Source organism: Solanum pennellii, chromosome 9, assembly GCF_001406875.1.
Source record: "Solanum pennellii chromosome 9, SPENNV200".
Lineage (NCBI taxonomy): Eukaryota > Viridiplantae > Streptophyta > Magnoliopsida > Solanales > Solanaceae > Solanum > Solanum pennellii.
In genome coordinates this window covers 26,218,037-26,244,609 of record NC_028645.1, presented here as the reverse complement: position 1 = coordinate 26,244,609, position 26,573 = coordinate 26,218,037, and the positions used below count along the sequence as shown (strand labels likewise).

General features: G+C 35.6%; 1 protein-coding gene across 28 annotated transcripts; it reads left to right on the top strand.

The window, feature by feature from the left end:
• The first annotated feature begins 1,288 nt into the window (after nt 1-1,288).
• On the top strand, nt 1,289-18,686 carry LOC107031429. 28 transcript variants are annotated; one of them, XM_027919626.1, is made up of 13 exons: nt 1,292-1,609; nt 2,058-3,124; nt 4,299-4,467; nt 4,567-4,736; nt 14,834-14,915; nt 16,625-16,715; nt 16,996-17,070; nt 17,157-17,219; nt 17,312-17,390; nt 17,589-17,692; nt 17,825-17,876; nt 18,283-18,315; nt 18,446-18,686. In XM_027919626.1, the coding sequence occupies exons 7-13, from the start codon at nt 17,024-17,026 to the stop codon at nt 18,491-18,493; spliced, it is 426 nt and encodes a 141-aa protein (XP_027775427.1). In that variant the 5' UTR covers nt 1,292-1,609; nt 2,058-3,124; nt 4,299-4,467; nt 4,567-4,736; nt 14,834-14,915; nt 16,625-16,715; nt 16,996-17,023; the 3' UTR covers nt 18,494-18,686. The 28 variants fall into 28 exon arrangements, 25 of the variants coding, with proteins under 25 accessions (XP_027775439.1, XP_027775440.1, XP_027775430.1 ...); XM_027919632.1 differs by having other exon boundaries at nt 1,292-1,675; nt 3,027-3,124; XM_027919623.1 differs by having other exon boundaries at nt 1,292-1,675.
• The last annotated feature ends 7,887 nt before the right edge of the window (nt 18,687-26,573 follow it).

The window sequence follows — 26,573 nt, the reverse complement described above, 5'->3', positions numbered from 1 at the left end:
ATAAAGAAACCATAATTCTAATATTATCTAATCATGTTCATTAAACATATTTCGTAAGCTAAAAGTCTTAAATATGCATGATCATGGGTTCATTGGGGTTTTGACATGAAAATCATCAACTAACATTAAAAACAACTTATTTCAATCATTCAAATATTTTTATTCTAAGACCCATGCTTAGAGTCAGAGATAAGAGAAGTTGGATTTTGAAAACCCTTTTTGAAATATCTTTGTAATGGCTCCTTGATTGAAAGAAGGTTCAAGGATGAAATACCATATTTTAATATAAATAAACTCACGAAATTTGGGTTGGAAACTTGAAGAACTTGGTCTTCTTCGTGGAGCTTGAACCTTTTTCAATGGGGGATTTTGGAGGAAATGTTTTAGAGAGATTTTTGGTGGGTGAAATGGGGTTTAAAGTGACCTAAAATCGTCCAAAAATAATCCCCAAAGTTCCCAAAAGACCCCACACTAACAAGACATTTTTCCAAACTCTAATTTTACTTAAAAACACGTGATCAAATCTAGGAAGTGGCTGCGCGTCACGGAGGCAGATCTTGATTTTGCCTCTCTACATTTTTGAGGTAGTGAACCTCGTGCCACTTGCACGACGCACAAGAAGCTTCAGTTCCAGGCATGCAAAGCGAGGTGGACTCCATATTTAGGTTCTACACTCTTCCTTAGGCAGCTTCCTCGTCCAATATTTGAGCCCTCCTTGGGGACTTTTAGGGTTGTCCTCGAGGAGTCTTACTCGAACAATTTGATCCTTGCTATGTCCCTCTAGGCACTAGGGTCATCTACTTTTGTTTAGACTCCAAACAACACCTACAATCATGCTCAACAAAAAAGGAGACACTAGCACATACACAAGGCTAGTTTCGAGCATCTTGGTCGTTCTTTGACGTTCGACTTCCAAACTTCACCAAATGATTTCTAATGCAAAATACATTAATTTAACATTTATTTAACTCATGAAACACATGAAATACACCATTTGGATCTACGGCCACACTAAATCTAGACAACACTTATAGAGTGTTGCTTAAAATAGTTTTGGGAACACTTTTAAAGTGTAGTCCGAGTTTTTTACTTTTGGCTACAATAATATTGGCATAAGTTACACTTTATAAGCATTGTTAAAGTATAATATAATTGGCAAGCTGTTTTATTTTTATTAATTTTAAAAACAACACATTACATGTGACCTTAAAATTTTGACTATATTCCCTCCAACCATTTTAACTATCCCTCCCACTTATTATTAAGTAAAAAATATATATTTCATAAATCAATAAAAATTGCTTTTCCCCAAATCAGAACAAAAGTACTGAAGAACAAGGTGAGTCCCCAAAATGGAGCTTAGTTTCTCTCCGTCAAACTTTCCCGCTGAATCTTGGAACAACTAGCCGAATCATTGAATAACTGCATGATGAATCAATGAAGAACTGCTTGCTAAATCGATGAATCACTGAATGTTTATCAGGCAAGTCATAGAAAATTCACACTGTGTTTTTCCCCAAATAAGAAAAACATTCCGTCCATTTGAAGAACAGGATTTTCTCTACAAACTAAGTCTAAAGAGCACAATTTCCGTCAAACATTCTCAGAGGTATCACGGTTTCACGTTGAAAAGCTGAAGAACATGATTTCACCATTTGTTGTTGATGAGTTGAAGGTTACGCCTCAGATGAACACTCCTCACTAAAATGCTTAACTTTATAAGCTGATGTCTTAAAGCTTCAACACATTTTGTTGAAATAGGGTTTATCAAGTGTTAAACTGTAACTTCGAAAGTCTAAATTTTAGTTTTAGGGTTTTGTTTTCTTGTGTCTACAAATATATTTTTGTTGATTTTTGGGAGTCTAACTCATAGTTATATTGGCCACGTACGTTTTATATTCACATGGACAGTTCTGAATGAGACATGCTCTACTCGGAATAATATGATGATAAGGAAAATTCCTCTATCCAACAAATGTAATATGTGTAAAAAGAAGAGAAACAACAACATAATAGGTTGTCATTTGTGTTAATCTTGAATACTAACTCTTGTTTAGTTATTGTCTTTTGAATGGAGGCGTGTCCATTGATAAGGGTGGTAGTAAGGTTCTGGTGGAGCCACATAGACATCGAGACGTGTTCATTGCTAAGGGCAAGGAAGATGATCTTTGTACTAAGAATTTGGTACTTGGTGATGCTGTCTACGATAAAAAGATAATCTCTGTTCAAGTTATAACCTTTATTTTATCATTATGATAGACTTTTTAATGTTCTGTTGTTGTGTACGTTTTTTTTTATGACTATTGGTATCAAATGCTTGCAAGATTGAGTCTTTCTTGGATGTTTATAACATAGTGTTAGAAATTAGGTTATTAAGTTGATCTAAAAGTAAGGTTTTTTCCATATAAATTACATGCAACTTGTCTTAATGTATTTAAATGCAAGTCTAGTTAATTTTATCATATAGTTCTTGTTCTTACTCGTTCTCGATGAACAAGACATTTTGAACTATAATGAATATGTTGTTGTAACTGCTCCCATATTCCCCATCCTGTATGCTTCTATTCTGTTTTGTATCGATTATCATCCTTAATGTATCTATAAAGTATAAACTTATTAACTTATGCCCGTCAGAACTAAACCAATACCTGATTTTCTTAAATGTATAAGATTATTAACCTGTCTATATTCTTAGAATTAAGATAGAACAAAGGTTGAATAAGAAGTGTGAAATCCTTTCTGTTCTAAGTTAGCAATTACAATTCTTACAAGAGTTGATGATATCTGGATTGTAAGTTTGTCTCATGTAAATTCATGAGATTTAAATCTGGTTTCATTGTTTTTAGAATAGCACATTTATTTCCAAGTTGAATTTGTAACAGAAACTAGGTAATCATTCCTTTACATGGGTGCTATTTCAGGAACCACATTATCTCATGTATCAAACCTCTTTGGTCCAGTAAAGTATCTATGTATGTGAATTAATTCATATTTGGTATTGATGGCAATGCTGGTTTTTATATTAGAGATCATTTCTTTGCACGAAGGGGTTGTATCTGTTGTTGAATTTTCTCAAAGAAGAGGAAGGAACTTGGTGGACATGGCTAAGAAATGTACCATTCTGGTTAGTACTGACCACCATGATGCTCAATATACACTATTAGTCGGATAATTCGCAACTATATTTAGGCAGTATCTATTATCTGCTAACAAAGTCAAATAGTCTTTTAAAAGGAAATAGTAATATGCCCTTTAAGATAGAAGGGGAAACAGTAAAATCTCTACTGATGTGTATTTTTATATTGATTTATGTTTTTGTCGATGTTGTATTCAACCTTAGTTTTTTCCTTTTGTTTAAGTCTCCTGTCTAAGCTCTTTAGTATTAGAAGAGATCTTCCAAAATCATGCTGCTGTCCAATTTACACAGCCTGAATGTTACTATTAACGTATAACTCCACCACAACCTACTGTGTTCCTTTAAAACAAACGTTTACTTGTTACCTTTGCATCCGAATGAGAAAGCATTTGTGAAACAGGTTAGTACCAACTAGAGTTAGTCATATTTGAATAAAAATGTTCCTTTGGTTTTTATTTCTGAAAGTTTGTTCTTCCTTTTCGTAACCTGCTCATAATCAAGTTCATCAAATGTCCTTACATTCCACATTCTCTGTTAGTAGTCTGCATATTTTTTTTCTTTTGTATATCTTTAGTAGTCTGCAATTTGTTTTTTTGAGTCTTGAACTAACAGGGTCAATTTGAGATAAACAATGAATATATAAGGTAAAAGAAGAGAAGATGTGGAAAGAAAATCTAATAACTTGTTATTGAAAAAAAAAAGACATCACATATATGTTTCTGGTTAGGGATGCATGGTTCTGTTAACCTTGGTGTAAGTAGGTTCGCTTTGTACATGTTTTGGATGCATTTATATGTATATGAAATAAAAAATTTAACACTTGACAAGCCCAAGCTCCTATTTTGGGTAAGCCTTTTTTGTCAACATTATATCTCTTTGAAGAATCTCTCAGTACTCTCAAGGAATGATGTTATATATCCCGATTCTCCGGAACTTTACCTTTTCAAGTAAAGAAGAAAAAATTCTTTTCATTTCGCTTAGTGACCAACTTGAGTTTGTCAATATATAAAAATATCCCCTTTTGAGATTGTTGTCACGATTACAATTTTTGTCATGTTTTCAAGTTCTCCTTGCAGCATTTCATTAATAGTTTTACTTTTTTGTAAGTAGTTTACGACCGTGTTGCCACACATTCACTTATAGTATTTTTTCCTGAATGTAGAGGCCTTTTTCACATAGTTTATGACTGTGTTGACAAATGACTCACCTTTCGACTCCATGGATTGAATTGAAGTGGATGTTCATATTTGTCATCTTAAGTTCCTAAAGTACAATTGTCCCAGTATGTTCCAGCCTCGAAAAAGCTTGCCACTTTGAGGTTGCTCTAGCAGGTTCTTGTGCTTAACTTTAGTGTCCTTTGTTATTTGAAATTTTGTCTTACATTTGAACTAACTTAGAGTGTGGTTATTTTGCTTATTTTTTATTCGCAGGTATTGCAGGTATCGCAGGTGTACCACAAAATCAAGATTGGCAACCTGTCTAAGATGATTTCATTCATTGACTTCCTTTTATTGAGAAGAATTTTATTGATGCTGTTAGACATAATTTTGTAGCCATTAAAGTTGATCACCTTAATGATTTTGTCCTATTTGGTAAACAGGTACAATTGTCTTTACTAGATGTTCCTCTTCTCCGTGCTCCTATGTTGGTTGTGATATATCATGTCTGCCTTACCATTTTCTGTACTAAGCTACATAATTTCTTCTACCTATTTGAATAAAACCATTGACTTAGTTCACTACTATGATTTTTCCTTGTTTTTTTTTTTTTACAGTTTTGGTAAGTTACATTTTTTACGTCTTGCTACACATGAAAAAAAAAACCTGGTATAAAGTAATGGTATACCTAGAGGGATCAAATTTATAGGCTTTATCTTATGTTATTTTCTATGTAAATGAGTGGCCCACTCAGAGTGGGCGTTTGTAAGTGTGTCAGACACTCAAGCTAGAACCACAAGTACATATCTTCCTTTGTAGATAGAATATGGTTCGGGTGGTGTAGGACAGTTCTCGAAAGTTGTTTTACTTTTGATGTTGAGTTTTTACAACATAGAACTTTGTGCTCCTTATTGTGAGACATGGGGATGTGGCGTCAGTTAAGAAGTTCCTTTTATTTTTTGTAAAGTTTAGCCTCATATGGTGGAAACTCGCAGTAGCCTAACTCATGAACATCAAAACGAACAATCAACCTTACTATTCAAGCATAACACCCTCCTCTTATGATTCAAGCTTAGACAAACTCTCTTAAGTTTCACCTCATTCAACCCTTAGGCACATTAGGCACCACATAACTCAAACTCATGGAATAGAACTCCTTTTTTTTCTTTTCACCCATTAAGGTAGATTCATTTTGAAACCAACAATGTTGCTATATAGATTCCACCATTTGCTAGCATAACCTCACAACTACCTTACTAGGTAAACATACTATCTTTCCTCCTTAGAGTAAACCTACAGAAAAGATTCTATCCAACACAAGGACAACTATGAAACATTGCCCACACAGGAGGGCAACCCTCAAATATTAGAAAATTTCCACATTCCTTCAACTCTTTTGAAGTCTACACCTTTAAATTCCTACTATCATTGCAGATAGCCATAAGATAACTCATTTTCTCGCAAAAAGAAATTCATTCAACCATTGTAACTCTTATCATGCTAGAACTACATCACCATACAACTTCACATCATAATACTCCGATCTCATACATCACACATAGCCATACATCAAATCACATCACAACCTTAAAATCCACCTTCTCATATACTCATGTAGATACCAAAACCACAATAAGAATCAAAACTCACCTTCTTGTCCTCCATTATTTTAACATAACCCCTTCCAAACAATATCATGTACAAGAGCACTGGACAAGGGAAATAAGAGACAGATCCTAGGAAGTTAAGCTCTATGGCAAGAAACTAGAGTAATGAAGAAAGTGAAACTTCTATAATCATATAACCTCCCACTAATGGGATGTGTCGCGAGAATATACTAGACGTGTCTTGTGAGACTTTGACTCAAAACCATTTCCCAAAACCTTAAGATGTGATACCAAGTTTGTCATGACGCGCAAGTACATTCTAGTATAAGGGAGAACTTTAGAGTAGTCACACGGCGTACTTGACCCTTTGGAGGTCTTGTACAACCTCTTAGCTATCATTTATTACATAAGATATTAAAAGTAGTGAGGAATTAAAACTTTTCACAAGAATAATAATAACAAACATCTTTTATAAAATACTAAGGAATAAGTCTCGTCGTCAAAAGACAACTTAAAGACACCTCTTAAATATCTTAGGGTCATGGATCTTTACATTGAAAGAAAATATATAATATGTCTTATACAAGTCATAATGAAAAAGTAAAGAAACATAGACAATGTCTTCGAATATATGAGGACCTACCGAGTCTTGGGAGATTCAACTTCCCAAGCTTGCCTCCTTAACTTCCACTTGCCTCCAACCTATGCTTATAGAGTGTAGAAAAGTATGGGATTAGTACAAACATTGTACTAAGTATGAAATTATACAAAAACATGCAAAAGAGGACATTTTAGTAGAAATAAAGCTTTCATGATATATAAGTAAAACCTTCATGAATATTGTATCAAAACAACATATAAATCATCATTTAGCACATAAGTTAAAACTTCCATAATCTCAACACAAGACTACACTTTTGAGTGAACTCATAAAACCTTACATTGGACGTACTTCTTTGTATCATATAGTGAATTCATTTCCATTACATCTTAAAGTGCACTCATTTCCTTTGAAGTTTCCCTATCAAAAGTTATCCAAAGACTCACTAAGGTAAGACATGAAGAAATCATCCATACAATCCCTTCAATACACACCTAATATATCCTCAAGACTACTGACAATAATCTTACTTTACACGGGTAACAAGCACACACTCAACATGAAAAGATACTAGAGGAACATACTTACATTTAAGGACTTCACATCAGAACCCTTCTCCAAGACAACCCCCAAGTTACACATAGTGCAATGTGAAAGAAACATCCCATACTACTACTCCCACCAAGTGCTCCATGAAGATTCCCTTAGATTAGGCTCGCCACATGCATCTTTCACAAACTCCAACAAACAAGACATAAACTTAACATGCCTTGATAACTTTAGACATTAAATCATATAACTTCACATAATATCCCATCCACCACCACCCTAAGTAATACACCCTCTGGATAACTTGGTTCACTACATTTTTTCATGGGGGCTAGTTGTCACATCCGGGAAGTACCCCCTAGACTTAACTGGCATCGTCGTCCACGGAGAGGACTAAGACTAGCCTCTTAGAATTCGTCATTACATTCATAGGTTAAAAAGTGCAGAAAATTTAAAATTTTTCATCTACAACTACTTCATGAGGTTTACTTATACCTCTCACTTACACATAATATATTCGTAGCGAGTATACATAGACTCCTTGTATAAAAAGATTGCCTAGTCTTATACTTTTATGCTACATATAGACAACATATATAATATAGTCTTAAAAGGGTTGTCTCATATTAAACAATCTAAACGAAATACAACAATACTCACAAAGACCTTACACAAATGTAAAAGTTTCCCTTAAGGCTTACAACAATGTCTTGAAACAACATGAGTGAAACGAGTGTCTTAAGACTATAAAAATGTAACATAGGTAGAGTGATAGAAAGGCATCATCCTCAGAACATGCGGACATATCCACACATGGAAAAATGATCCAAGCCTTCCTTCAAAGTGGTCACGAACCCTTCAACGACCAGAACCTATAATGTTGGGGAAAAAGGGAGAAATGGGGTTAGCACATAACTTGTACTAAGTATAGGATCATATTCACACACAACATAGAAATCATGCCAAACTACTTTGAAAAGCTTTATGCACATTCAAGAACCAATGAAAGTCAATAAGCACTTATGTTAATACCATGTACATCACAAGACCAAAAATACAAAGCCTAGTCAAGTCAACATTCATATCAACATAATTGAGCACATAATCAAGATAACTCTGTCATCATGTTATAATATCAACAAGCATGCATAAAGGTTTGAGATCACAAGACTTACCCCAATCTCCTTCACAAGCCATCATCCAAGGTTTTACTATCAGTCGTCCAATCCAATTATGGGTGTAATATCATCACACAATAGTAATTAATTCAATAATGAACTCAATTGAATCACTACACATGAATTCATCACTAGTTCATAACCTAGGGTTAGGGACTAGGGTCAATTTCATGATCTATTCCACAAACTAAATTAACTCATCAAGAACTAGCATAATTTAATCATAGTACATCATAATCTAAACATAATAATCAAAAGAAACCATAGACAATGCAATTAAGAATATCAAATTCGTAATAGGAAGAAACATATATGAAATCATCGTTTTGAAAACCAATTTTGAAGGAACCATTTAGGGAAAGGAATCCCAAAGATGAAAGGACCCCATACCTTGTTAATTGTTGAAGATTGATGGATAAAAGTAGTCTTCTTTCTGCCCTACAACCCTCTTTGACTTTGGTATTCTATGGAGTTTCTTTGGGAGAGAGAAAGTAGAGAGAACGAAGAGCACTTTTAGTTTGGAAATTGTGGGAGATGGGTTAGTTTAATTAGGCTTAGGTCTTTATATAGATTTCCTTAATTAACTTAATTAAACCTCCGCTAAACCCTTAATTAACTAACTTACCTACTAACCAATTAAATGAAACAATTAAAATAAAACAGTAAAACACAGACGTGACCTATGAGACCCCGACCTACTGGTCATAGGTCAGTCGACGTGCATTGTTCACCCACCGTCCTGCACACCATCATTTTGGTCAGAGACTTCCCAAAATGACCTTTTGGGAAAATGTCTAAGTGGACATCAAAGAAGTAAATCGGTGCCTCGTCGATTGAACCACGCCTCGTAGCCTACTTCTCGTTGATGGCTACTGTCTTCGACAACTTTTAGCAAAAAGGCAAGGGTCTTCCTCAAGGACCCTTGGTTGGTCCTTGGGGAGTCATACCGGTCAAAAAAGAACCTTTGGTTTGTCCTTGGGGAGTCGTACCGGGCGTTTCAACCCTACACTAACTCTTATAGATGTTTAACACCTTCCCACCAAATTTCATTAAATTTTGACTCCTAAAACCTCGTCAAATAGGCTAAGACGTCATGGACGTTCCTTGACGTTTTGACTCGAATACTTCCTAAATGAATTTTATAAATTATTATTGACCTTAAAACAGTGTTATAACTCTTAAACCGTTGTGTTATAAACATTGTTATAACCTCAAGGACCTTAAAATGTTTTAGACTTTCGGAATGTTACACTAGTTTTGACTAACATAGACCATGAGAGCTAGGTATGGAATCTCGGTATTAAACCCTACCGGATGAGCAATCCTCACTTGTATAGGGTGGGGTCCTTTTTAAGACTTTACATGCATTCTCCATTAGCTACTCCTATGCGGCCGCATAGTTAAGTGATGAGGAGATTGCTTCTAAGTAACTCATGCTCTACTAACGAGGAGTACTCATCTCAAGAGTTACATTGGGTACAACATATCTATTCACGAAGTGTATCCACCCCTTCTTGAAATCCTCTCGGTACTAAGCATAACTCCCTCAAGGAGTCTTAAACATTCATTAACTATATGTTAAGGATAGCTAATTAGCACCACATCTCAACTCATGAAGGATACTTATCCCTAGATTTTACTTTTCAAACACCACATCTCAACTCACAAAGGGTATTCAACCTTCAACCTATCTTAGAAATCTCTTGGGAATGGTGAGATTTATACTAAACACTTCATCTCTACTCATGAAGAGTTTTCACCCGAAAACTAACCTTTTTCATACTATAGGAGTAGTAGGGATGGTCTAGAGACTTCATTTCTACTCATGAAGAGTGTCCACCCTAAAATTCCCCATTCACATTCATTAATTCATTCATTCATTCATAGTGATTGTTTGAGTACATGTGATCACACCTTAAAGATAATCATCATTTTCATAACATGGACTTCTAAACATTCTTACATCTTAATTCATCATAATTAACACGCAATTATGCTTCTCACACTATCATGCTTATCATGCTTCATATATATATATATATACACACACACACACACACACACACACACTTCATTTAAACATGACAGCAACAAGGTACACCTTTCAACTTCCTAAAACATATCATGTATTAACATCAAAATCATCACCTCACTTCACATACTATGCCTTAAAGGTCATAATCTCAAGACACATATTATACATATACCCATATACTTCAAGTAAACACTGCCACCAAAGGTGGATCATACCACTCAAGAACATTTCACAAAAAGAACTAAACAATATAACCAACTTACCATTCATCCAAGCTTTCACCGCCTTTTCTCAATTTCTCCAATAATTCATCATAAAATAAAATTTAAGGCAGTATCTAATCCCGATATAACCGTAAAGAAAACATAGTTCTAAAATTATCTAATCATGTTCATTAAACCCATTTCATAAGCTAAAAGTTGGAAATATTCATGAGCATGGGTTCATTGTGATGAAGACATGAAATTCATCAACTAACATTAAAAACACCTTATTTCAGTCATTTAAAAATTTTCATGCTAAGACTCATGCTTAGAGTCAAAGATAAAAGAAGTTGAAGTTTTAAAACCCTTTTTGAAATGTCATTGGATTGAGTCTTTGAATGAAAGAAGGTTCAAGGAAGAACTACAATACCTTAATATGAATAGATCCAGGAGATTTGGGTTGGAAACTTGAAGAACTTGGTCTTCTTCCTTGGAGCTTGAAGCATCTTCAATGGAGGATTTTGGAGGAAAGGTTTTGGAGAGATTTTTGTTTTGAAATTCAGAGTTTAAATTGGCGGTGTAAATGGGGTTTAAAGTTACGTAAATTCATCCACAAATAATCCCCAAAGTTCTTAAAAGACCCCCACACTAATTTTTGAAAAATCTAATGGGAACAGCTCTGTGTGGCGGACCGTTTCCTGACGATAATTAAGAAAATTTAAGTTAAGTTTGACTTTTCTAAAAATATCCAGTTGTTGTAGGGGTGTTTTGGGTATTTTAGGGATGTATTATATATTGATTTAAGGTTATCATACACATATTATCCTAATTAAAAACCCCAACCCTCAATTAGAATATAAAAATTTTACATGCTCTCCCTTTTCTCTAAATTCTCCTCTAAGTTAAATCCTCCATTGATGAACTTCAAGCACAAAGTAAGAAGACCAAATTCTTCAAGTTTACAACCCTAATTTCGTGGTCTTTCTTCATCTAAGTTATGGTAGTTCATCCTTGAACCTTCTTTCATTCAAGTAGCCATTCCAAAGACTTCTAATAAAAGGATTCACACTCAAAACTCTTCTATTTTAGATTCTATGCATGGGTCTTTGCATGAAAATGTTTTAATAAATGAAATAGGTTATTTTCAATGTTAGTTAATGTAACGCCCTAAAATGAACTAAGGTGAACTAGAGCCTCCTGAGTGTCTCTTGAGTTAATTTGAAGTTAAAATGAGTTACATTAGTGTTCTTAGGCAGTGTGTGAAGTTTGTTAAGTTTGGAGGTCAAACGTCCGAGAACGTCCATGATGTTCGGAATGTGTGCCTTCGATAGCGCTTGTGTGTCTTGATGTGTTTGAGTGAGTTTTATGTGTTTGTTATGCTCAAAATTGATGTGGGATGTTCCTATGACCTAGAAGACTATAATTAGGGGTTTAACATTCGGTAACGACTCCATCTAGGACACACGAGGGGACCTAGAAGAGGAAGCCACCTCTTGGCAACAAGCTGCCAAAACAACGACCAATCGACAACCCAAGAGATGGTCCGTTGGTAAACCAACGGCCCGTCGACCATGGGCGTCGATTAGACCTGCAAGGTCAGTTGTCAAGGCTACAAATGGAGCTATGTCTCAAGAAACGAGACACCACCAACGGTCCATCCTTTGAGAAATGGTTCATTGGTTGGTCCCTTGATGGAGACTGCCCCAAAAGTTGTCCCTTTCCTGTTAAGTCTTGGGGTTTGGTAAATTCACCCCAAGTCTTTTAAGACCCTAGGGTGATATTTTTAAGGTTTATTAGGTATATTAAAGTGTTTCAAACCCTAAGACCTAATTTTAGACTTCATTTCCTAAAACCCAAAACCCCTCTCCCTTAGAAGACTCTCTCAAGTCACCATGGAAGCTAGAAGTCAAGAAGGAACTAGGAGGGCTGTTGGTGGTCATTTCATAAAAAAATTGGTATTTCTTCAATGTGAGGTATGGTATCCATCCTTGAACTCTTCCACTAACGGAGCCCGTTCTAATGAATATTCAGAAAGAGTTTTCAACCATAGTTTCTTCTATCTTCAAATCTTAATATGGGTCTTGCATGAAAATGTTTTGAATGAAATAATAATGATGTTTCTAATGTTAGTTGATGATTTTAAGTATAAAACTTAAATTAAATCATCTTAAAGATTTTCATCAAATTTTAGCTTAAGAAACGAGTTAAATGAGCATGAATTGGTAGTCTTTGAGCTTTGATTTGTTATGATTGATATTGTTGTTTAGCTACTGCCCAAAGGGCTTTATTATGATGAAATATTGAGTAAAATGTTATTGGTGATGAAAGCATGGATTAAAGGGTAAGTTGGTTATGTTATTTATCTTTAATTTCGGAATGCTCTTAAGTGGCATGGTCCACCTTCATTGTGGCGGTGTTTACTTTAATTGTATGAATGTGAAGTTACTTGTTTATTGTGAATGATGCCATGAAGTCTTGTTATGTGAAGTAAGATGATAATAATGTTATTCTTGCTAAATGTGCCTTATGAAGCTATTATGTGAAGTATGCTAGAGAGTATGCTTAAATGAAGTTATTCTTGTTAATTGTTTTATGAAGCTTGTTATGAAAAGTATGCTAAGGATTATTTCTAACGGACTTATATGATTATGTGAAGCATGTAAAGTGTGTGATGTGATAAATGAAGGTCTAAGCATGTATAGAAGTTAAATGTAAATGAATTGATGCTTATGTGCAAGGTGTGCTCAGATGTACACACACACTCACACTTGAATGAAATGAATAAAACTAACATAAGTCAAAAAGGGGAGTTTTGGGGTGAACACTCCTCGTGAGTTGAGATGAACTGTTTAGTAGCAACCTCAGTACCTCCCAAGAGCCTTCTAAGATAGGTCGGAGGATGAATACCCTGCATGAGTTGAAATGTGGTGTTCATTAGTTATCCTTAACCTATAGTCTACAATGTTGAGAATTTGTGGGGAGTTATGCCTAGCACCGAAAGGATATGAAGAAGAGGTGGTTACGTTGAGATGTTGTATTTCAATGTACCTCTTGAGATGAGTACTCCTCGTTAGTAGAGAATGAGTTACTTAGTAGCAATCTCGTTATCCCTTAACTGTGCGCCTTCATAGGTGTAGCTAATGGGCAAGCCATGTAAAAGCTAAAGTAAGACCTCACCCTAGGCTAGTGAGAGGACCCTTCTCCAATAAGGGAAGTATCGAGATTCCATGTTAAGCTCTCATGATCTATGTCAGTTAAGCTAACCCACACAAAATATTTGAATGAACTAAGTCTTCTAAAAGTACGTGCTACTTAGGGTAGATGGTGGTATAGGACGCTATCTATACATTGCTCTAAGTAGGACCTTCCGAGGGAAGAGTTGGTGCCAAACCTTCTAAAAGAGTGTACTACTTAGGGTAGGTGGGTGGTATTGGGATACTATCTATCCATTGCACTAAGTAGGCATTCCGAAAGGGAAGTCTTTGGTGGTTTGTTGTGTGTTCTTCTAATGTCTTGTGATTTGAGTGGTGACTTATTCTCGTAGGTAAGCTTTTGGTGGGTAGTCTTAAGGATCCCCTTGGTGTGTATTAAAGGAGGTGTTCAGATATTTCCTTCATGTCATACCTTGGAGAGCCTTAGGATAACCTCGTTGGGGAAACTTCTACGGAACTGAGCTCACTTCCTCATTGGAAATACCTTGGAAGTTCACTATCTTTGGAGTCTTCAGTTCACTGTAATGTATAGTTTACTCCAATTTTGGTTAAGTTCTTGTAAAGTGTTGAATCCAAGGGAAAGCCATTAGGAACACTAAGTGGGAGTGGTAGTATGGGATGCTACTGTCACATTGCACTTAGTGTGAAAGATTAGTACTATTGGAGAAGGGTACTTACATGAAGTTCGTATACATGTATGTTTGGCACTGGTTTAGCTAGGTATGTGGATTTAATTACCATACGAGGTAAGACTATGGTTGGTGGTCTTAAGGATCCTTTTGGTGTGACTTGAACGGGGTGTATCGGCAGTCTCTTTTTGCCTTACCTTAGAGAATCGTAGGATAACTTGGGTTAGGGAAACTTCTAGGGAAAAGGGTTCATATGAGTTGCATTATGCCTTTCACTGTAATGTGTTCACTATAATGTCATCAATGTTATTGTAATGTGTTCTTTGATTAAAAAATTATGAGATTATTTTAGTATGTGTTAAATGATGATACTTATACTTTTCAACTTTTAAATCCTGAATGTTTTACTTATTTGGCATGAAAGCTTATTTAACTAAAATGTTCCTTTTTGGATGTTTTTGCATATGTCATACTTAGTAAATTGTTTTGTACTAACCTCATACATCTCTATACTATCTAAGTATAGGTTTTGGAACCAAGGTTGAAGTCTAGAAGGCAAAGCTTGGGAAAGTTCCTCTACGACAAAGTGTGTCCTCATATATCCGAAGGCATAAATCCTATCTTCTTAGTTCCTTATGTTAAGACTTAATATGTATCTCTTTCAAATGTAATAGGTCTTGTCCCTAAGTTTATTATGTCGTGTCTTAAGTTGGCTAGTGACGATGAGATTTTCTAAGTATTTATATGAATTCCTTTTTATATTAATTGTCGTGAAAAGTTTTAGTTCTGCACTAATTTTCATGTCTTATGTAATGAACGATAGTTAAAGGGCTTGTACAAGACCCCAAAGTGTCAAGTACGCCTTGCCACGAACCGAGGGTTCTCCCTAACTTCTATAGGGTACTTTCGGGTCGTGACATACTTGGTATCAGAACATAATGTTATGTGAAATAGTTTAGGGTCTAAAAAGTCTCACAAGCCACTTGTAGTAGTATCTTGGTCACTGGTATGAGTCACGACACATCCGTGGACAAGAGGCTATAGGACGATACACTACACCCAAATAGAATTTTAGTGGCGATTAATTAAATGCCGCTAATTCATATTCTAAAGTCACCTATTGCAGCATTTAAACTTTTGCGGCTAAAAGATAAAGTATTTTCAAGTGTGGCAATTACTTTTTAGTAAAAATCCTTTTAGAAAAAAATTAAATTATCCCCTCTTCCTCGATGCTCTCTGCTTTTCTCTCAATCGATTATCTTCCCCAAATCTTTGCCTTAGTTATTTTAGTTCTCAATTTCCTTCAATTTGGGTCTGTAAATGAAGTATAATTAGGTTTTAGTGCTATGATTTAAGTGTGGGTGGCTATTGGAGTATACAATGTATGTTTTATCGGGTGGAGACAACTACAAAGAGGTTGATACAGAATAGTCTTAATGGCAACACATTTGATGATTTTGCTCGCCGGTAAGAGTTTTGGTACATGTTAGTGTGCTGTCATGATGTCTCTATTTTTGCGGTTTTCTTCCTCTGAATGTGTAATTGTGATCTATAATCTTTGATTTTTGTGTCGAAATGCATTGTCGATTATTGAAGTTTTCCTAACTTTAGTGTCTGCTTTGTGGTTTTTTGTGTTGATTGGATGAAATTTTACATCCTCCAAGTTCTAGGTTATTGGTGCACATATCTGATGAAATATTGATATGATATGTGAACACTAAATTGGTGATATGGCTAAGAACAAAATTGAAGTAATAATAATCATTATTGAATGCTAGTAGTTCTATTCTAACTTTGCTTTATCTGAAGAATTTTGAGGCATAGTTTAAATTGTCATTTTAGATAGAAGCAAGAAGCATCTAACACGATTTCAGATGCTCTGCTGGTAGTATTAGTTGCAGAACCCTTCATCTCTTGTCTGATTATCCGCTTCATGGATATCAATATATAGAGTTGCTCTCTGTTGATAATACTGTTGCTGAGGGGTCAAATTGGCTTAGTTACAGAGGTTCATATATGGCTTGTTAAATAGGTTGGTTGGTTATTTTGTTTGCTTATCCCGTAGTCCTTATTGTATCACATAGATACTGCTTAGTAGTTACATTTGTGTTGTATCCAATGTTTGTGAGGAATTTTCTTTATCAGGTTATAGACTACAATGTTCAGCTAGAAATAAGTTTAGTTTATGAAAGACCAAATGAGACAATAAAATATCATGTTTTACGATTCTTAAAACTGTTTCTCTTTGACATAGTTCATTCTAGCTTCTGATTATTTACATGGCATGGGATGTGCTAAAATGAATGTGTCTTTGTAGGTGATAGAAGTTATTGGCTTTAATAGGAAGAGGCTTGACATTCCAAGTGACATGAATCCTCAACTGATGACTACTATTAAGGACTTTCTAGGTTAAATCTGTTTCATTTACTTGTCTCAAGCTTACACCTTTTAGTTTCCTGATTGTTTTAACGTGTTACATAAAGTTATTTTGGTAAGGTTTAAGTGAAAATTAAAGCCTCCCTTCTTTTCCACTATCATGGATTTACTGAGAGCGCAAATTAAATTTCCTTTACCTCAGCCAGGTCACACAGACATGCAGTTGCTTTCATGAATACATGTGATAGTTGTATGGTTGCTGCACATATCTTTATCTTGTTTTGTTTGATAATAGTTATACTTTAATTGCAGGCTGTGATTAAGAAGAAATGTGGTCAGGATGCCACAAATGTCGGCGACGAGGGTGGTTTTGCTCCTAATATCCAGGTGAAGTATATTCTTATGCAGATGTATTACATCCTGTTGAATGTTAGCCCAGTGCATTGACATTGATTATGGTTCCAAAAATTTAGAAGAACAAGGAAGGTCTTGAATTGCCTTAGACAACCATTGAGAAAGCAGGTTACACCGGAAAGGTGAGCATCTCAGTTACTTTTTGAGTCGCATAATTCTCTGTTTTCATAGCTGTTGTTGGATGACCTGGTGGCTGAGATGATTTTCTGTTTAGGTGGTCATTGGAATGGATGTTGCAGCGTCTGAATTTTACGGAAAGGACAAAATCTTATGACCTGAACTTCAAAGAAGAGGCAAGTACTAACTATTGCTTCTTTCACAAATGTTTTTTCCAAGGTAGTTTTGTAGTCAAACTGTTCATACGTTTTTCTGTTTTGCACATATTTATTCTTCTTGGCAGAGCAATGACAGCTAACAAAAGATATCAGGTGACCAACTTATGGATTTGTACAAGTCATTTGTGTCTGAGTACCCTATTGTCTATATTGAAGATCCATTTAACCAAGATGACTGGGAGACCTATGCTAAGCTCACTGCTGAGATTGGGGAGCAAGTACAGATTGTCGGTGATGACCTTCTTGTCACCAACCCTAAGGTAAGGTTGAAGCTTTAACTGTATTAATCTCTTGCATATCAGAGTTGCTGTTGCCATTGAAAAGAAAAGGCACACGTCAATTTCTCTTGGTGTTAATGTTTACCATGTATACTTATTTATAATTGTGTGCAGAGGGTTGGCAAGGCAATTGCCGAGAAGACTTGCAATGCTTTTTTTCTTCAAGGTATCATCTTATCCAGCTTATAGGTTATTTTTCTTTTCCGCCGTGATAATTAGTGTCTGATCACTTGTATCTTGTCACGCCAATTTTCCAGGCAGGGAATACCTAATCTATTTGTTTCGATAGAACACATTTCATCTTTGGTTCTAGTGTGTGAGGCATCTATCTTCTCTGCCTCCCCCCCCCCTCCCCAAACCCCACGTCTGCTTATGTTTTCATGCAAGTTCACCTTTCTGTTCATTAAATTTGCCTGATATTGACAATGCTGGAAATGTCTTATGGCTTTATGTTAAAATACTGCAAAACTCTCTAGTGCTTATGCAGGTGGAAGGGTGAAAGACAACAAGATTAATTTACGCAATATGATTTACTTATATAGTTTTATCTTATCGGTCCATGTTTTTGGCAGATGAAAAAAGTGAAACAACAAAACAATACTTGTGTGAGTATATTATGGAATCATGGTTGGTGCTTTTCTATTGTGTCTCTATGTCTAAATCTCAGTGAGTAAGATATGTAATTGTCATGTCCATTTTTTGTCATCTAACCATCTGCCACTTTATGTGTAACAGTGGCATACCCATTTAAATGGTGAGCTTGTTCAAGGAATGACGCACTGATTCAGAAAGGTGTAACAATTTGCATTAGAAAAAGAAACAGTGGCTTAATTACCTTACTTTCTCCAATGTTGAACACATTTTTTTCTATTTTGATAATTCATAGTTTCTTTTACTGCTAAAAGATAAGAAAGTGAATCTGTTAAAGATAGTTTGTTCTTATTTTGAATGAATGACATTGTTTTGAGTTTGGTAATTGTTTTTTTTCTACCTTAGAACTTATTTCTCTTGTGAATTTTATTTTTGATGTTATAAAAGAGGGTTAAGTATATGAATTAAGGTGAATTTATTTTACGTTTTAAGTATTTATAATAATTGAGTGACAATTATTATCTTTGCCGGCAATAGCAAAAGCCATAAATATGCTTGTTTCTAAGGTGGCTTTAATGGCAATAGGAAAAGCTGCTAAATAAATTCAACTAAAAGTAATTATTTTAAGTGGGAATTATAAGGGTCTTTACAGGCACTCGTCATAAATGTCACTAAAGGCTTTAGCAACATTGGATCCAATGACATTTAATCAAATATCGGTACATGTATTGGTGACAATAAATATTGCAATTTAAGAAAAATCAAATGCCGCTAAAAGTGTCTTTTGGTGTAGTGATAGAGTTTCACTTTCTTCATTACTCTTGAATCGTTCCATAAAACTTAACTCCATAAGGTCTATCTCTCTTATGTTCCGTTTGTCCGGTGGTCTTCTAGGTATGATTGCTTGGAAGGGGAGATGTTTCTATGTTTGAGGGAGAGAAAAGTGAGTTTTGTTGTTATGATGGTTTTGTGGCTAGAAGAGTAGATATGAAGGTAAGTGTTGAAAATTGTAAAGTGATGCCATTTATGGCTAGGTGTGATTTATGAGATTTGGAGTGTTGTGATGAGAAGCTTTATGGTGGTGTAGTTCTAAGCATAGTAAGTTATAACGATTTAATAAAGTTCCTTTGAGAGCAAATGAGTTATCTTATGCTTATGTTTAATGATGGTAGAAATGCTTTAAGGTGTAAATTTGAGGAATGTTGAAAGAAGGTGCAGATTTTTGTAGGAGTTGAGGGCAACCATCTTGTGTGGTTAATGTTTGAATAGTTGTTGTTGTGTTTTGGTTGGGGATCTTGTGTAGGTTTACACTAAGGAGGAAATGTGGTATAAATACCTAGTAAGGGAGTTCTTTTCCATGAAATTGAGTTAAGTGATGCCTAAGAGTTGAGTGAGGTGGTGTTTAAGGGAGTTTGTTTAATCTTGAATCGTAAGAGGAAAGTGTTATGCTTAACGTGTAAGGTTGATGTTTAGTCTTGATGTGCAGGAGTTGGGGGTAGGGTGAGTTCCTACTTCGTGAGAAGTATAATGGTGCTTTGAAGTGTGAGACCTTGAAGATGTCTTTACCCTAAGTTGGGGAGAATGAGTTGAGTAGAATTGCATGTAATGTACTAAGTCCAACAGAATCCTCAAGGGTCACTAAGTGGGAGTGGTAGTATCAGATGCTACTCTCACATTACACTTAGTGAAATTTACAAAGTCTCTTTGGAGTAAGTTAGTATAGTCTTGTCTCTCATATTGTCATGCCTTCTCGTTAATGTTGCTTGAAAGGTGCATTATTGAAACTTTAAGCCTGTGACACAGTGAAGTTTTGAATTCACAGTAAGCAAATCCAAATTTTGAGAAAATTGTATTTTTCATGAATTATGGTTTAAATCTGTTATGAGATGAGTTTAGATGGTTTTATACTTCATATGATCATGCCTTCATGATAAATTACTGAAAGAATGAAATTTTGAAATTTCAAGCATGCTTAATAGTGTTACAGTGATATTCATTACAAGGTTTTTGAATTTTGAGAAAATTTGTCTTTCCTTTGATTAAAGTTTCAATGTGTGCAAAAGTGTTGCATATGAGAATGTTTAATGTTGGAGAAGGTAGTTCGTCCATAAGTGAAGGATAAGAGAAGATTTTGAAATGTGAAAGTTTTGCCAAGTGCTTGTGTTGCTAGTGTTTGAAAGTGTGAAATGATGCTCCTTTCTAGTTGATGCTTTGATTTTGAGTGTTTTGAACACGGTTGTAATGTGTTATGCGATGCTAAGTGAGTCCTTGTTGTTCTTGAAGTTTAGTGTCATTCGAGGACAAATGTTGTTCTAAGTGGGGGAGAATGTAACTCCCTAAAATGAACTAAGGTGAACTAGTGCCTCGTGAGTGTTTCTTGAGTTACTTTGAAGTTAAAATGAGTAACATTATTGTTCTAAGGCAGTGTATGAAGTTTGGTTAAGTTTGGAGGTCAAACGTCCGAGAACGTCCATGACGTTCGGAAGGTGTGGCTTCGATAGCGCTTGTGTGTCTTGTCGTGTTTGAGTGAGTTCTATGTGTTCATTTTTCTCGAAATTGATGTGCGATGTTCCTAAGACCTAGACAACTATGTTTAGGAGTATATCATTCGGGTACGACTCCGTCTAGGACCCACGGAGTTCCTAGAAGAGGACCCCACCTCTTGGAAACATGCTGCCAAAACAGTAACCAAATGACGACCCAAGGGATGGTCCGTTGATCAACCAACGGCCTGTCGACCATGTGCGTCGATTGAACCTGCAATCTTAGTTGGACAGGCTCCAAATGAAGCTAAGTCTCAACCAACAAGACCCCACCAACGGTCCGTTCTTTGACAAATGGTCCGTTGGTTGGTCCGTTGATGGAGACTGCCCCAAAAATTGTCCCTTTCCTTTGAAGTCTTGGGGTGTTTAATAAATTCACCCCAAGTCTTTTAAGACCCTAGGGTGATATTTTTGGGTTTTATTAGGTATATTAAAGTGTTTCAAACCCTAAGACCTAATTTTAGACTTTATTTCCTAAAACCCAAAACCCCTCTCCATAAGAAGACTCTCTCAAGTCACTCGGAAGCTAGAAGTCAAGAAGGAACTAGGAGGTCTGTTGGTGGTCGTTTCTTCATAAAAAATAATTGGTCATTCTTCAATGTGAGGTATGATATTCATCATTGAACACTGTTCCATTCAAGGAGCCCCTTCTAATGAATTTTCAAAAAGAGTTTTCAACCCTAGTTTCTTCTATCTTCAAATCTAAATATGGGTCTTGCATGAAAACGTTTTGAATGACTTAATAATGATGTTTCTAATGTTAGTTGATGATTTTAAGGTTTAAACTTCAATGAAATCATGTTAAAGCTTTTCATCAAATTGTAGCTTAAGAAATGAGTTAAATGAGCATGAATTGGTAGTCTTTGGGCTTTAGTTTCTTATGATTGATATTTTTATTTAGCTACTTCCCAAAGGTCTTTATTATGATGAAATATTGAGTAAAGTGTTATAGGTGGTGAAAGCATGGATTAAAGGGTAAGTTGGTTATGTTATTTAGCTTTAATTTCGAAATGCTCTTGAGTGGTATGGTCCACCTTCATGGTGGCGGTGTTTACTTGAATTGTGTATATGTAAAGTTACTTGTTTATTGTGAATGAGGACATGAAGGCTTGTTATGTTAAGTAAAATGATAATAATGTTATTCTTGTTAAATGTGCCTTATGAAGCTATTATATGAAGTAGGATTGAGAGTATGCTTAAATGAAGTTATTCATGTTAATTGTTTTATGAAGCTTGTTGTGAGAAGTATGCTAAGGATTATTTCTAACGGACTTATATGATTATGTGAAGCATGTAAAGTGTGTGATGTGATAAATGAAGGTCTAAGCATGTATAGAAGTTAAATGTAAATGAATTGATGCTTATGTGCAAGGTGTGCTCAGATGTACACACACACTCACACTTGAATGAAATGAATAAAACTAACATAAGTCAAAAAGGGGAGTTTTGGGGTGAACACTCCTCGTGAGTTGAGATGAACTTTTTAGTAGCAACCTCAGTACCTCCCAAGAGCCTTCTAAGAATGGTCAGAGGATGAATACCCTTCGTGAGTTGAGATGTGGTGTTCACTAGTTATCCTTAACCTATAGTTTATAATGTTGAGAATCCGTGGGGAGTTACGCCTAGCACCGAGAGGATATGAAGAAGAGGTGGTTACACTTGGTGAGTTGAGATGTTATATTCCAATGTACCTCTTGAGATGAGTACACATTACACATTGTTAGTAGAGAATGAGTTACATAGTAGCAATATCCTTATCACTTAACTATGCGCCCGCATAGTTCTAGATAATGGGCAAGCCATGTAAAAGCTAAAGTAAGACCTCACCCTAGGCAAGTGAGGGGACCCTTCTCCGATAAGGGAAGTATGGGGATTCCATATTTAGCTCTCATGGTCTATGTCGGTTAAGCAAACCCCCACAAAAGGATTGAATGAACTAAGTCTTCTAAAAGTACGTGCTACTTAGGGTAGGTGGTGGTATGGGACGCTATCTATCCATTGCACTAAGTAGGACCTTCCGAAAGGGAAGACTTGGTGCCAAACCTTCTAAAAGAGTGTACTACTTAGGGTAGGTGGTGGTATGGGACACTATCTATCCATTGCACTAAGTTGGCATTCCGAAAGGGAAGTCTTTGGTGGTTTGTTGAGTGTTCTTCTAATGTGTTGTGATTTAAGTAGTGACTTATCTTGGGTAAGCTTTTGGTGGGTAGTCTTAAGGATCCTTTTGGTGTGTATTGAAGGAGGTGTTTAGATTTTTTCTTCATGTCATACCTTGGAGAGTCGTAGGATAACCTCGGTGGGGATACTTCTTCGCAAATGATCTCACCTCCTCATTGGAAATACCTTGGTAGTTCACTATATTTCGAGTCTTAATTCACTGTAATGTTTTGTATAGCTTACTGTAATTTTGGTTAAGTTCTTGTAAAGCGCTCAATCCAAGGGAAGCCATTTCACTTATTATGACCTATATGTACTATTGGAGAAGGGTACTTACATGAAGTTCGTATAAATGTATGTTTGGCACTTGTTTAGCTAGGAGTGTGTATTTAATTCCCATAGGAAGTAAGACTATGGTTGGTGGTCTTAAGGATCTTTTTGGTGTGACTTGAAGGGGGTGTATGGGCGGTCCTTTCTTGCCTTACCTTAGGGAATCTAAGGATAACTTGGGTTAGGAAAACTTCAAGGGAAAATGGTTCACATGAATTGCACTATGCCTTTCACTGTAATGTGTTCACTATAATGTCATCAATGTTACTGTAATATGTTCTTTATTAAAAAATTATGAGATTCTCTTATTATGTGTCAAATGATTATACCTATACTTTTCAACTCTTAAATCATGAATGTTTTACTTATTTGACATTAAAGCTTATTTTACTAAAATGTTCCTTTTTGCATGTTTTTGCATATGCCATACTTAGTACATTGTTTTGTACTAGCCCCATAATTTTCTATAATATCTTAGTATAGGTTTTGGAAGCAAGGTTGAAGTCTAGAAGGCAAAGCTTGGGAAAGTTCCTCTAAGACAAAGTGTGTCCTCATATATCCGAAGGCATAATTCCTATCTTCTTAGTTCCTTATGTTAAGACTTAATATGTATCTATTTCAAATGTAATAGGTCTTGTCCCTAAGTTTATTATGTCGTGTCTTAAGTTGTCTAGTGACGATGAGATTTTCTAAGTATTTATATGAATTCCTTTTTATATTAATTGTCGTGAAAAGTTTTAATTCTGCACTACTTTTTATGTCTTATGTAATGAACGATAGTTAAAGGGCTTGTACAAGACCCCAAAGGGTCAAGTACGCCTTGCCACGGACGAGGGTTCTCCCTAACTTCGAGGGGATACTTTCTGGTCGTGACAAATTTTAAGGTCAAAATCCCATTAAACCCATGCTCATGCATATTCTCGACTTTTGGCTTATATAGTGGGTTTAGTGTATATGTTTAGATAATGCTAAAGTTGTGTTTCTTTACATTTTACTATGCATAATTACTGCCTTATTATGCTTATAAATGATGATTTTTTGAAATGTTGAGAAAAGGTAGTAAAGGCTTGGATGAATGTTAAATTGGTTTACATTTGTTAGTTCTTATTGTGAAATATGTGTATTGTCACTATAGCCATGGATAGATAGTATGTGATGTGATGTGATTACTATGATGTATTTGCATCATATGTTTTAGGATGTCGAATATGTGTATCTTTAAGATGTTATGGGTAACAACCCGTACCCTAGATAGACCAAAATGCAAATTTTCCAAAAATGCAGGTTCCATCTAGGGAGGCCACCTACGGGCCGTAGTGAGGACCATGGTCCGTGGAACAGGTCCGTCGATCATGGTCCACAGACGACGGCCAGGACCTACAGACTGTTGGTAGGACCATGGTCCATGGACCAGGTCCATCGATCTTGGTCCACAGAAAACTCAAAAATCCCAAATGATGGCCACGACCTACGAACCGTAAGTATGAATATAGTCCGTGGACAAGGTCCGTCGATTACATAAGTCCATTCTCTGACCAAACGACGAAGGAACAGGAGTGACCATAGGTGGTACCATGTTCCATAGACCAGGTCTGATGATCATATTAATTATTGCATTCTAAGTTTGCATGTTCATTTTTAATCTATCCAGTATTTACAAAAATTCATTCATAATATCTTAACCACTTAATTCATTGGAAGTAGCATAATACCGAATTGGACTAGGTTTCAGCGTGCCCAATAGTCACAAAACTACTAAACAATTAGTTTGTAAGTCTCATTTGTGGGCTTCAATTTAGTGATCATGCTAGCATGTATTTATACCTCTGGCAGGGTATATTGGGTCCTCTCAATGGGGCGTGTACATCGGACTCCACATTTAGCTCATGTGGTTTTTTTAGTGGTTATTAGTAGCTCCCACATTTAAGTCAGACTCTAATGCATTGAACATATTTACAATTCAGTTATTATTCATTCAAAGCTTGTTATAAGTTTGGTCATTGTATCCAGTTAGCTCAAAATTCAGTATATCATGTTCAGATTATTATAATTGTTTTTGTGCTTGTTCAGTTATGTTTTATTTCAGCTTTACTCTATCCTACATGCTCAATAGCTTTAAAGTACTGACGCATACTTGCGCTATATCTTATCGTGATGTAGGTTTGGGTTCTCAGCATCTAGATCGTGCTTAGATCGATTTTCGGTCCCTAGTTTAGCAGATTCAGTGGTGAGTCCTCATTCTCTGAGGACAATAGTCATGAGTTTCTTATCAGTATTCAGTCCTTTAGTTTCAAATATCTCAGTTATAAAATATTGGTATTCCCCATCTTTTTAGTTTAAATTATGATTTAGCTTTTGCACTCGATTTATTATCTATATTATGCTCATGATCATGCTAGCAGGGTTAGCTTGGGATCACTTGTGGTCGTAGGTCCCATGTTTGTGTTTTGGGGGTAGCTCGGGGCATGACAAACTTCGTGTCAGAGAACTAGGTTTAAGTGTCCTAGGATGTCTGTGTCAAAATACTAAACCATATGCTTGAAGTTACGGTACAATGAACTCTTGGAGCTCTTAGACAAGCCTCTTTCATATCATTCATTGCATATACATAGTGAAAAGTAGTGTGGAATTACAATTTTTCAGAAAACATAATAAAGACTTGAAAATCTCTTTCATATAAAGGTAATAGGAAATACTAAGTCTCAATCTCATCATCTTAAGACACAAGAATACTTGGGACACGGCCCATACTTCCAAATACTAATATAGAAATACTTAGTCTATTACAATACATCAATAAGAAACATAAAAGACATATATGCCCTTGACTCAAGTGAGGACATACTTCAACTTCTCTTGAACGATCTTCTAAGTCCAAGTCTTCACTTCTCAAAGCTCCTCACCTACCAAGAACTATATAGATAGATAAAAGCATGAAGTTAATATAACCACATGTACTAAGTATGGCTATATGCATAAAAATCATGAAAACGGACTTTGAAAATATGCATCTTTTCATTTTTCAAAACATATTTTAATCATAATAACATCATAAATCAATTTAGAAACACATAAGATACTTCTAGCATATAAATTCCTCACATAAAGTCATCCTAAGATTCACTTAAGTTACACAAAGAGAGACCGCTCATACACCCTCTCTAGATGTGTCTAAACGACCCTTAAGATTACCTATAATGAGTCACATACATACTTACAAAGCAATCATAAACATCAAGGTA

Excerpts from the sequence above, each read along its gene's own strand:
- LOC107031429 (XM_027919631.1), top strand. The coding sequence starts at position 17,024 with ATGCCACAAATGTCGGCGACGAGGGTGGTTTTGCTCCTAATATCCAG. Across the intron at positions 17,220-17,311 it reads AAGCAGGTTACACCGGAAAG|GTGGTCATTGGAATGGATGT; the intron begins GTGAGCATCTCA and ends TTTTCTGTTTAG. Across the intron at positions 17,877-18,282 it reads CAATGCTTTTTTTCTTCAAG|ATGAAAAAAGTGAAACAACA; the intron begins GTATCATCTTAT and ends TGTTTTTGGCAG.